The sequence below is a fragment of the Corythoichthys intestinalis genome, chromosome 10, assembly GCF_030265065.1.
Source record: "Corythoichthys intestinalis isolate RoL2023-P3 chromosome 10, ASM3026506v1, whole genome shotgun sequence".
Taxonomy (NCBI): Eukaryota; Metazoa; Chordata; class Actinopteri; order Syngnathiformes; family Syngnathidae; genus Corythoichthys; species Corythoichthys intestinalis.
Genome location: NC_080404.1, coordinates 12691025 through 12703887, shown reverse-complemented (window position 1 = coordinate 12703887; position 12863 = coordinate 12691025). Strand labels below are relative to the sequence as shown.

The window sequence follows — 12863 nt, the reverse complement described above, 5'->3', positions numbered from 1 at the left end:
GGGAAAACCAGCAAAATCGGCAGTGTATCAAATACTTGTTCTCCCCACTGTACTGTAGCACAAACGATTGACACCATTTTTAGTTATTTTTAAACAGGCTGGCTGACCTCTGATTGACCTATAAAAGAAGTGTTAATATCTAAAAAACGATAGTAGCACAAATGAATGACATAATTTTTCAGTACATTTGCATCTGATAGGGAGCCAACTTCACCCCCAACCACCTCCACCATCCATTACGGTACATTTGCTCGGTACAGTGAACTGCCTTCAGCCAACTGTCCTGGGTGTACCATTTGTAGAGCAATAAAAATCTTGAAACATTTTTTAGTTGATGTATCAGCACTTGCGTACAGTAGTTTATCCACACTGGTATGGAAATGTGGGTCCACATGCAATGTGTTGTCTCCTCAGCCGTCTCTGGGTCCCCATAAATCATGCTGTCAATGGCATATAGCCTACTGTAAACGATTACATGTAGACTGCTAACCAGTGTCTGTTTAGCTTTGTAAAACTACAAACTCGCAAACACTTGGTCAAAAATTGACTATAAATCTTAAAATTTAGTGTCTTCCCTTGTTCGCTGTACCTCATTCTGAAAGGTAAACGGTCTCATCTAGGAAAATGGAGTCATCCCAGTCTTCCAGTAGAATATACGATTTGAGGGGACTTTCACTTGCAATTTTCGACTCAAATGGCTTTTTTACGTAAGGCTGCATTAGACTTAGTCATCTGATGTTCTATTGGGAAGCTTTTGACTGAGCTGGAAAGCGCTTGCGTCCTGTGTGGAAAAGTACTATGACCACAAATCAAAAGCAGTAGCCAAGAAACATGCTAAAAAGCTGAGCGCTAAATGACATAACATCAAAAAAGTTTTAAAACAATGCTTTATCGTTGGTTTCTTTTTGTCAAATTTTATACGTTCATTAAATAAACTGAAAACATTACGAGAGTCAGACTGCATCTCACTGATGGTTTTTGGATAAATTATTTTGCGTATGTGTGTGCGCCTTAATCTTCACCATGTTTAGTACACTCCTCTAAAAAATAAAAACCCATAAAATGGTGCAGAACTGAATGAATGGAATAATTTTCATTAAATATTTATTTCTATAGTTCAATGTGCTGACAAAGTCACATAAAAATGATCAATGAAAATCAAATATATCAACTAAAGATTCACCGATACCAGAATCGGCAAGGGGGCCAATACGGGTGGTGGTGTCGGTATCGGCGAGTACCAACAAAGAGCTTGCCGATACCATTTGCCAGTCCAGTATTCTACACTCACGACACTCTGTTGTGTGATAACACGTGATCACTTTGCATGCCAAGCAGCTATCGCTATTGGCCTGCTCCAGTGAGTGCTCCAATGAGAGCGAGCCAATAGCCGCTCTTAACCAATGCTGGAGCAGCTTTTTCATATAGAGGAAAAACAAACTACGAGAGGAAATGTTGGCGGTCTGGAAATATTGCAGTTTATAATCTCCGTCGCGTACAACGGCTGCATGCAAAATTTGCGGCCTGAAAGTTTCGAGAGGTGGATTTAAATCAGCCAGTTTCAATACCTCGAACTTGACAAAACATTTGAAGATGAAACGTGAACAAACACAAAAGAGTTTGAGGCTACAACAGCAGCAACTGTTATCAAGAGAAAGGGGGCAACAACAAACCCTGGTCAGCTAACTTTGTCTACTTTTATTGACTTTTACTGGAAGAAATGCCGCAGTACTTTGAGACCTGTTTCAAAAGTAGGGTTGCCACCTTTTAGAAATAGAAATAAAGGATGCCTCCCTCGCAGCCAAAGCCATACAAGGGACGAAAAAAAGGGACATCCCAAAAACTCTAAGCTAAGTGGCTAAGTGTGTGTTGCTGCTGGTGCACAGAGAGGGAGACTAATAGAGAGACAGGATGCTGGGGTGAATTATTAAAATTGCACTGGTTGGCCTTTGAGAGCCAAAACTTCGGGTTTAAAAAAGTTCATTATACGTTCATTGTATTTTTACTTTCTTACTGTCGGGCAGGTTTTATACATGTTTTTAATTTCATGTATTTAGCACCATTTTGGCCTTTGAGAGTCAAAGGTTTAACTAATTTGTCATATACAGCAAGTATGCGATAAAGAGTTCTAATGGTTTCACTTTGTATACGGCGGAAAGTTCTGCTCTGGAACCCCCAATTTGGCCAAATTTCAAAATTGTTCGACATGCATTCGTGATGCATTATTGGAAAGCCTAAAATCTCAATTTTCTGGGGGAGGAAAACATTTCAAAAGGAGGGCATTTAATTTTTTTATTTTTCATTTTTTTAAACAGCAAAACCCTAACTGGAGGTGACAGCATTAAACAGCACAGCATACTTAAAGACGCCATGATTTTAACAAGATTATCGCGTACTTACCTTGTTTCGATCCAAAAACTCCATGTAGCATGTGTCACCGAGTGTCAAGCCACAGCTGTGAATGGCCACAGCCAGATTTTTGGGGGGATTTTTTGAGTGAAACATAATATAACAAGGATCGCGATGCAGAAATTGCAGACATCAAGGAGTGGTCGAGATTTTCTTTCATATATTACCCTTTCAAATTTTTTTTCCCCAATTTTTCTTTGCTTGGATCAATTATTTATCATCTAACATATCTGAGAAAATGCGACTAACACAAAAAATACAATTAAGCGATAGTAATGAGGTAGATAGCCGTGACTTATTTACAGACACTTTTTATTCATTTTGACGTAATTTGTTTAAAAGTTTAAAATATGTGAGTGAATAATTTTTTAAAGTAGTTTTGTTTTTTTAAACTAAATATTACACATCAATTAATGATTCTTAGCTAAATATGACATTTTGGATACTAAATACCTTTTTATGGCTGGGTTGAAACAAAAGCAGTTGCGCGAATTCTGAAAACGGGGGTTTCCAGGGTAAAACGGACAAATTAAAAATAGTTTGGGGGCTTAATGCACAATGAATCTGCTATGGCAGCATAGAAACATATTGTTCTATCAAACACAGCAGTTCTTTTGGCTTAAAATACAGCAGTTTATTTCAAAGAGGGGAACGATACATCCTTTGCTGGGCTGCGGGAGGCTGATAGTACAAGTTATAGTAATTTTATATTAAAAGCCCTCTTGTTGTTTTCATTTTAATAAGATTAGTAAAAATTTTCAATCAAAAAAATAAACTAGTAGCTCACCATTGTTGACGTCGCCGAGCGGTGACATCACATGGGCTCCTTGCCGTTGTTCCACAGTGTCTTTAACTACGAAAGGTAGTGATTGAAATACACCACAAGGTGTCAATGTGGAGTTTTAAATTACTTAGAAATCAAGCCAATGAGAGCGTTTTGTGCCTCGATTAACGCTGTAGTTCCCCGTTTCCATTGTACTTCACGTCATTTGAGTGCTGGCTTCACAACATACGAGACCTCTGATAGTTTGTATATTGTGACTAAATATTGTCATCCAGTGTATTTGTTGAGCTAAACTATTGAAGCGCTTTTTTGAGAGATAGGAATATTATTTTTGTTGTGCTTTCACTAAATGATACTTATGTTTGTTGTGAAGGAGTGGCCGAAGCTTATGCCAATAAACGGCGCGGTCCAATGAACGCCTGTGTCCACTCGCCTTTCTCTGCCTCTTAGCTCTCAATGTGCAAAAAACAGCATCATTGTAATCTGTTTGAGGCAATGCATGAGCAGGTCATTCCTTGCATGCTTTAAATACGTCAATATTTTAACATGATTATTTTAAAAAATTACCGCCCGTTGACGCGATAAATTTGACAGCACTAGTTACAATATGTTTATTTTTTTTTTTGAGTAATGTACTTGTGACGCCAACTCAACACAATTTGACACTACAACTTTTTGCATTTCTTTGGAAGCCTATTGATGCAACAGTAGGAAAAAAAGCTTCATTATCAAGTCATTGCATGATAAATATAACGGTCAATTTAACACGAGAAATGAGTGTTCAGCCAAAAGAAAGGATGCAATTTCATTCAGCACAGGTCACGTGAAACTGTTTAAAACACGTGATCTGATGAGGAAAAAAATGCACTCATATGATTAAGGTCCCGTTTTAAGCAGTGTCATTGTAACATTTTTTTAAATATAAAATTTGAAGGAACCAAGGCATATAGTCTTGCAGCCCGAAAGAATTGGATTATCTGCTGTTATGCCCTGGCAGTTGTCAAAGATGCATGCAGTCACTGATACAGTATTAGGTGCCTTTGTATTGAAAATGATACACAAGTTTCTTTAAAAAAATGTTGGTTTATTATTGTTTGTACATTGCAAACAGAGCAGCAAGACTCGAGCAGCAGAGTGGGGGCAGGCCACGTTCATCCTCTGTCGTATGGGTAGCGCAGGATTCATACTTTCAGCTTTTTCAGTAAAATTAAAAAAAAAAAAAAAAAATCCTTCCCATTGCTCACACTTGGTGAGAGATAAATATATTTGGATGGTTTTCAAAAGCTGCAGTTCCTTCCATTCGGCAACACCCCCCAAGGCGCAGAAGATAAACTGAAATGAGATTCTTCCCTCCTCTACTCAACTAACTGCCCCCTTAGGTAAACAGTGTAAAAGTGCCATAAGGTTTTGTACCCACCCACCACCACATACAGACCCTAGCCATTTATTTGCTAAAAAATAATAATAGTAATGCTCAACACCTTTTCAACGGGTTTTTAAGCCAGTGAGAACAATAATTACTTTTGACTTTACAATATTGTTTATACAAGAAATGAATGCAGATGCAATTCTTACATTATATATACACTTAAAGTCAAAAGACAAAGGTCCACTGGTCCAAATGTCCTCTGTATGGATTGTGTTCCTTAGTTTAACTGCATGTGCCTTCAGCCAAAAAGTCAACGAATCCACAGTTGCGTGGTCAACAGTGTGTGTGCTTGGAAAGACCAAAAGTAACTCGTGTTTACTCTTCATCTGTACAAACCTGAAGCAGAGAGGAGACAGTTTATATTATTGTCTATTGTATAATATTTGTCATATTCAGTTCTACTAACCTTGACGAAGGGGTGGTCAAGCAGCATGCTCGCCGTCCATCGTTGCTTTGGTTCGCTCTCCAGACAGTGGCCCAGGAAGTCCTTGCCCTCAGTACTCAGCTTCTCTGGGATGGGGGGCTTGTGGCCCATGCCAACTTTGTACATGATCTGAAAGTTGTGCTCATACTCATGCCAAGGTCTCTGCATATGATAAGAGGAAAAGGAATTAGTGGGTTTTATATACAACTGCGCCCTCTCGTGGTTGTGAGGACGTTCTACAATGTATTCATGATTCGTTCCTTTACCTTTCCTGTGACCATCTCAATGAGGACACAGCCTAAACTCCATACGTCTGCTGCTCTGCCATGACCTTCCCCTTTTGCTCTGGTGATGACCTCAGGTGCCATGTATGCTGGTCAGGGTGAGGAAAAACTGGTTTAACTGGATAGTAAGGCATTTGCAAGAAATTCACAGATTGTGTCCTAAAACCTGCATTTACGAAGACAATAGTGCTTTCTTGTGATGCAGAACTGACCTGTATTATATATATATGCGGTCAAAAGTTTACATACACTTGTGAAGAACATAATGTCATGGCTCTCTTGAGTTTCCAGTTATTTCTACAACTGATTTTTCTCTGAATGGGGTGATTGGAACAGATACTTCTTTGTCACAAAAAACATTCATGAAGTTTGGTTCTTTTCTGACTTTATTATGGGTGAACAGAAAAAAGTGATCAAATCTGCTGGGTCAAAAATATACATACAGCAGCGCTAATATTTGGTAACATGTCCCTTGGCCATTTTCGCTTGAATTATGCGCTTTTGGTAGCCATCCACAAGCTTCTGGTTGAATCTTTGACCACTCCTCTTGACAGAATTGGTGCAGTTCAGTTTAATTTGATGACTTTCTGACATGGACTTGTTTCTTCAGTATTGTCCACAAGTTCTCAATGGGGTTTAAGTCAGGACTTTGGGAAGGCCATTCGAAAACCTTAAATCTAGCCTGATTTAGCCATTCCATTACCACTTTTGATGTGTGTTTGGGGTCATTGTCCTGTTGGAACGCCCAACTGCGCCTAAGACCCAATCTTTGGGCTGATGACTTTAGGTTATCTTGAAGAATTTGAAGGTAATCCTCCTTCTTCATTATCCCATTTACTCTCTGTAAAGCACCAGTTCCATTGACAGCAAAACAGCCCCACAGCATAATACTACCACCACCGTGCTTGACGGTAGGCATGGTGTACTTGGGGTTAAAGGCCTCACCTTTTCTCCTCCAAACATATTGCTGGGCATTGTGGCCAAACAGCTCGATTTTTGTTTCGTCTGACCACAGAACTTTCCTCCAGAAGGTCTTATCTTTGTCCATGTGATCAGCAGCAAACTTCAGTTGAGCCTTAAGGTGCCGCTTTTGGAGCAAGGGCTTCCTTCTTGCACGGCAGCCTCTCAGTCCATGGAGATGCAAAACACGCTTGACTGTGGACACTGACACCTGTGTTCCAGCAGCTTTTAATTCTTGGCAGATCTGCTTTTTGGTGATTCTCGGTTGAATCTTCACCCTCCTGACCAATTTTCTCTCAGCAGCAGGTGATAGCTTGCGTTTTCTTCCTGATCGTGGCAGTGACAAAACAGTGCCATGCACTTTATACTTACAAACAATTGTTTGCACTGTTGCTCTTGGGACCTGCAGCTGCTTTGAAATGGCTCCAAGTGACTTTCCTGACTTGTTCAAGTCAATGATTGTTCAAGTCAATAATCACTCACAAGAAAATGCTAATTCGTGTTGCTGTATGTTTATTTTTGACCCAGCAGATTTGATCACTTTTTCTGTTAACCCATAATAAAGTCATCAAAGAACCAAACTTCATGAATGTTTTTTGTGACGAAGAAGTATCTGTTCCAATCACTCTATCGGAGAAAAATCAGAGTTGTAGAAATAACTGGAAACTCAAGAGAGCCATGACATTATGTTCTTCACAAGTGTATGTAAACTTTTGACCACAACTGTATATATATACTGTATATATACACACATACACACACACACACATACAGGTAGTCCCCGGGTTACAAACGAGTTTCGTTCCTACGTTGGCGACGTAATCCGAATTTCCGTGCAAGTCAGAATGAACCCTTTAAGTACCCCCAAAATAACTATCCAAAATTATTGTATTTTGTTTAATGATGGATACACTGCCCTCTGGTTGCGGCGTTGGATCTGGCTGGACTGTCATCTTATACGACTCAGGCTTCGTCTACACAAGGACAGATATTTTCTCCAGGGTATTTTACCGACTATTTTTATACCTCTCCACTCTTTGTTTAAGGTGCGTTTTAGACCCTCCGCTTCTGCAAGGTATGCCTGCATTTGCCAAACTACACATGCGTAAAAAAGAGAAGCCTGGTTTACCTCTGAACCGGAAACCAGCGGGAAATTCCGAAATTACTACACCTTCTAGACCAGGGGTTCGGGAACGCTGTTTTGTGATGACTGTTTTTTTCGTGATTGCAATTTAACACATCACGCAGGAGTGAGAGTGAAGGGACTGAGGGCACACTCGGCTTTTAAGAGTAGTCGCCGAGTTGTGATTGAAATAAATCTTTAGAAAAGAACAAAAACGAAAGCCTGACATTGTTGTTTGGGATGTTACAATCTATGCTCAGTTGCGCACTCACTACTTGGAAAATTTCAAATAAGAAAATATGGTGTGGTGCTGCATATATATCTTGGAAGTGGAAACCGCCGCCACGAGGGCTTGTGCATAACAGTGGCTCTCCTGGAAGTGGCGACAGTTTTGACAGGCGGAAATGTCATCAAAATGAAACTGATCTAGCGCCTCTGTGACTTGGGGTACCACGCAGTTAACTTTTCAGGGTTTTTAAATGCTCCAGTTCAGTCGGCATTGTGTTGGGAGACTTAACGATGAACTATTCCGCAATAGGAGTACCACAAATGGGCACTTGAAATAAAGCTAATTATTGCGACGTACGTTTGAAGGTTCTAGAAAAATGTGTGAATGCATGATCAGCTCATCACAGCTCGTTCAAGTCGAGCGAGCCCATGTGTGGAAAAGAAAAGAGGAGCATGAATGCCAAGTCTTAATCATCCGCCTTCTTTGTTTACAATGCCGTCATGCCGCACTAAAAATGGCGATGGCACTCTCTGTGATGTCACTTCCTTAGTTGTACTGAGACAGCAGTCCATATTAAGCGGTGGGTAATATTACCCGCCTACATTATCCGTGTAAAAACCAATCCGGACAAGTGCTATACTAGTGTGCCCAACATGCCGCATAGTCTAACTAATTACACGTGTAAGGCAGTTATCCATCCTCGTGTAGACGTAGCCTAAGAAGCAGACCAAGACGTCTGACTGGATAAAGGATAGCTGTGCTGTGGTTTTGCCCACCTAAGGCTGTAAGTTGTTTCAGCTAATATATGCTTGTGTATGCATTTGTAATTAAGTTTACAGCTACAGTTTATGGAGTTACGTCAGAGCAATTTGCTATGAGAACTGTTCATACGTTAGCATTCGTAGACTTTTGTGAGGAAAATTAGGCTAATTTTATCTACTAAAATTACAGATAGATCAGACTAGATGGACGTTTGAACACCAACTGTTTTGTGTCAAGTGTTTTATTGTAAATATGCGGGTCGTTTTGAACATAAGTGTACATATGTGTGTTCCAGCTTTACAAATCGTCAGAGGTGAAGGGAGTAAAAAGCTTCAAAAAGCAAAATTTTTTGACGTCTGAAAAGCTAAAAATAAGACACTGTGGGGTAAAATAAGGTACTGATTATGCAACTTAAAAAAACAATAATAATAAAATTTAAAAAAAACAACAGGAGACAAAATGTTGGACGAGACTCCGGCGTCGTAAAGTGGAAATCGCATTAGCCGAGTACGTCATAACCCGGGGACTACCTTTATATACAATATATTTTAATATAGGCATGGGGGAACACAAGGAATAAAACACCTTTTGAGAATAATAACATTGACAAATGGATGATTGCAATACAGTGGTACCTCTACATACGAAGTTAATCCGTTCCAGGAGCTTGTTTGTAAGTCGAAATGGTCGTATGTCGAGCAGGATTTTCCCATAGGAATACATTATAATTCCATTAATTCGTTCCACAGCCCAAAAACCTGCACTAAATCCTTAAAAAATACTGCTGGTACTATTACAAATGGCAATTACATATAGCAAAACAAAAAAATAATAACTAAAAATCGGATTAATAATATAATAATAATAATAATAATTCCTGTAATAGTGTAACGAAACGGGTTCTAATAAGGCGGACGTTTTTTTCTGTACCTGAAGGCACCGCGGCGCTGACGTGACAAAGAGGGAGGGGAGCGGGTGAAAGTTTACTTTCGCTTTCAATGCTTTCTTGAGAACATCGTCAATTGCGGCAGACAGCAGGCGTTTTGTGTTGAATAAGTTGTGAAAGAAATGATGAAAACGTGGCGAAGCTGGCGATTTCTCTGGAGATGTTACCACAATAAGAATTGTCAGCTTAACTTATAAAGACTGGCGAACGATGGTCGGAGGAGGAAAGTGGAGATGTATTGTTGAGACATTTCACGGATGCCCACCCTACGCTCATATTTTTCTGTCATTTGCGTCTTCATTTAGAAGGTAAGCTTCAACTTTTTCCTTGTTTCACCACCTGTACCAACCTTTTCTGAAACGTGTTGATTTGTCACACAAGAAAATCCGACGTGCATTCGTTTGCGGTGCTGCCATTGTCGTCGTATTTCGAGCATGTCGTCGGATGTAGAAACAAATGGCGAGTCAAATTTTACGTCGGATGTCGAAAAGTTCGTGTGTCGAAGCGATCGTATGTAGAGGTACCACTGTATTTTGATTAAAATTACACTATGATTGTTTTCCAACTTAGAAACATGAATCGTTTATGATTTATGTATTGGAAATTTCATCCACTTTTGTTATCTATAGCATCTTGTTTTGGATGCTAAAATTAACAAAATACGATATAAATTTATAATACAGTGGTACCTTGAGAGACGAAAGCTTCGGTAAAACAAAATAATCACTTTACGTAAAGTTTTTAAAGTTAGTTAGTTAAATTACGAAACCATTAAAAAAAACAGCTCAAACAAAAACTTAGCTTTTGTTGGTCTTAATAGAGAGCAGGTGGATTCAGCCATGTGAAATGAGTTATGTCATATTCGCCATCGCCACTAGAGAGCAGTGTATCCACCCAAAGCAATAAAACTAAATGCAAACACTTTAAAAACAAAGCACAACAATGCCCCTTTAGTTAAATGAATACTCGAAGCTGCAAAATTTAATTTGAATCTTTTTATCCTAATCAAATTACTCGAGTTAATCGATTATTCGTTGCAGCAGTATATGTATGACTCAAATTGTGGTCTTACCAGCTGTCCCAAGGGTGCTGTTGACTTCGCCTGGCATAGTGTGAGTGTTGTTCCGTAACTTGACAGAGCAGCCAAAGTCGCCCAGTTTGATGAGGCCAGAAGACGTCAGAAAAATGTTGGCTCCTGATGGGAATGTGGTTAATAGAAGAAGAGGAAAGAAGCACTGAACACTTTTTGTGGACACTAACCCTTGATGTCTCTGTGGACGATCCCGTGTTCATGGAGGACATTGATGGCGGTGGTGATCTGTTTACTGTAGAGTCTGATGACGTGCTCCTGCAGTCCCAGTCTGGACACCTCTTCCAGTGTGCCCTCGTCACAATATTCCATGAAGATGTACATCTCCTCCTGATGGGTAAGACAGTACATACAGTTATTAAAACAACAGGCTTTAGCAAAAAAAAGCAGTGGCTGCCTCTGTCATAGGGTCGCGTAGGAAAACCGAAGGCCACGCCTTACCCTGTGAAGCTCCACTCCAAAGTAACGGACCAGGTTTGGGTGCTTGATGCCTTCAAATAATTTTAGTTCATCAGCTGTCTCTTTGATAGTTTTGTGATCATTTGGCTGGAATCTAATCTGAGGTCACAGAAAAAAAAAGTTTGCAGTGTTAGGATTGGTTTGAAAAAGAGATGCAAATGGTTTCCACAACATCCATTACAATACAGACACAGAAAAAGCCCCACCATGTTTTTATAACATCTGGAACTTCTTTGCATGAAAAATTTAGGTGAAATTCTTAGTTGATTAACTGCTGAGCAATTCTAAGGATTCATTGCGCAAATAAACTGAACCAGGCTTTAGTGTTGCATGTCAATAGTGTTTAGGCAACACGTATTTAGTACTGCACTACCAACCTCTTTCATGGCCATGAGTTCTCCAGTGTCCACATTGATGCAGGTGTACACTTTCCCATACTGGCCCTCACCTGTGGACAAAAACATATTAGGCATACATCATAAACAAAGTTTTGGCCAACATACATACATTTTTTTTTTTTTTTCCTGGTAATTGGTGTCATTCAAGTATGTTTTATGGATAAATTATCAAACGTGTGTAAACATGTGAATATGGCAAAAGTGTCAGTTTAATTTCCCCATCTACCTACTTTAACTACAGTATTATGGAAGAATTTTGCACATTCGAAATTTGAAAAACTTGAGCGATCTGCATAGAAATAAGGGCAACTAAATATGGATGTGCCAAGATTATGGCATCGTATATCAAAATCAGTTCCAGGGGTCGACAATATAAGTGGCGCGGTGCCCCGGACGTACTTTTAAAACAGTCAGGGCCGACAGAATGCTCCAACCACTGGCCCTGTGGGGCCAGTAAAAATTATGCGTCAAAAAAAAGAACTTATTTCCCCTTAATTCCCAGTGGTTCCGTGTCTTGATGACGTTACACTCTCCCGCTCAACGACAACCTTACACTCCATGCGCCCAGCCGTTACTCTCCATGGGGTGTAAACACACTTTGTTCACCGGCTCACTCCCGTGTGAAGGCACGCAACCTGATTACTGCCGCGGATTGATTGTCAGGATCTCAGTACCCACCCAACGTTATACAACAAGACGACAAGTTCTGAAACCCCCAGCACCCAGCCAAGCACCGGGGAAAAAAGACTATTCAAGAAAGAGAAAGTCACGGGAAAAATTGAGGGACATCGAAATCCAATATAAAAACAGAAAGGAGCGAAAGTTTCAGCCACAGTGGCAAGACCTCTGGTTTTGGCTGGGCTACAATGAGACAAAAAAACAAGGTTTAGTGTGCAGTGTAAGGGTCAATGCCCACATATGCACAGTGGCGGACTTGGCAATTTTGGGGCCTAAGGCGAACGTATCCAGGGGCCCTCTTCATGGGTCAGGGGTTAAAAAGGTGAGAAGGGTGTGGAGGAAATATGTTCTGGTACACTAGGGCTGTCCTAAACGACAAATTTTCTCGTGATTAGTCAGCCGACTAGTTTTACGATTAGTCGACTAATCTAATAATTTTCTTTTTTTTTTTTTTTTTTGTATTTTTACTAATTTAGCAATGAAATTTCTGTTGACGCTTATTAATACACAAAACCATTTTGGAAAACTTAAATTCTTTATTAAAGTACAAATAATCATGTAAATAACAATAATTACAAATAAACAATAAGGTTAAATGCTGATAGCATTTACTAGTGCAAAAGAATGGAAAGTAAACAGATTCAGAACACTGACTTTGCCTTTCCAACATTATTCAAAACAATTCTTAAAATAAAAAATCTAGCATTATTATTATAGTATATTAGTAATACTATATATAATAGTAGTATAGTAATTATAATAATTATTCATTGCCAATCATATTTGTCATAAAGAGTACCATTCGAAAGCTATTCTTAGTCTAGAATCTGTATTCTGTATTATTTACTCTACATATTATAATATTAAATCTGAAGTATGTGGGATTAA

General features: G+C 39.4%; 1 protein-coding gene across 5 annotated transcripts in view; it reads right to left on the bottom strand.

The window, feature by feature from the left end:
* Positions 1 to 4251: 4251 nt before the first annotated feature.
* The window catches only part of map3k4 (mitogen-activated protein kinase kinase kinase 4), a 48601-nt gene continuing 39989 nt past the window's right edge, over positions 4252 to 12863 (bottom strand). For all 5 annotated transcript variants that reach the window (XM_057847456.1, XM_057847457.1, XM_057847459.1 and 2 more), the window contains 7 exons: positions 11277 to 11347; positions 10882 to 10998; positions 10611 to 10770; positions 10423 to 10545; positions 5313 to 5419; positions 5029 to 5208; positions 4252 to 4958 (listed from right to left, as the gene is read on the bottom strand). In XM_057847456.1, coding sequence (XP_057703439.1) covers positions 4938 to 4958; positions 5029 to 5208; positions 5313 to 5419; positions 10423 to 10545; positions 10611 to 10770; positions 10882 to 10998; positions 11277 to 11347 — 779 coding nt within the window. In that variant the 3' untranslated portion in view covers positions 4252 to 4937. The remainder of the gene's footprint in view (positions 4959 to 5028; positions 5209 to 5312; positions 5420 to 10422; positions 10546 to 10610; positions 10771 to 10881; positions 10999 to 11276; positions 11348 to 12863) is intronic.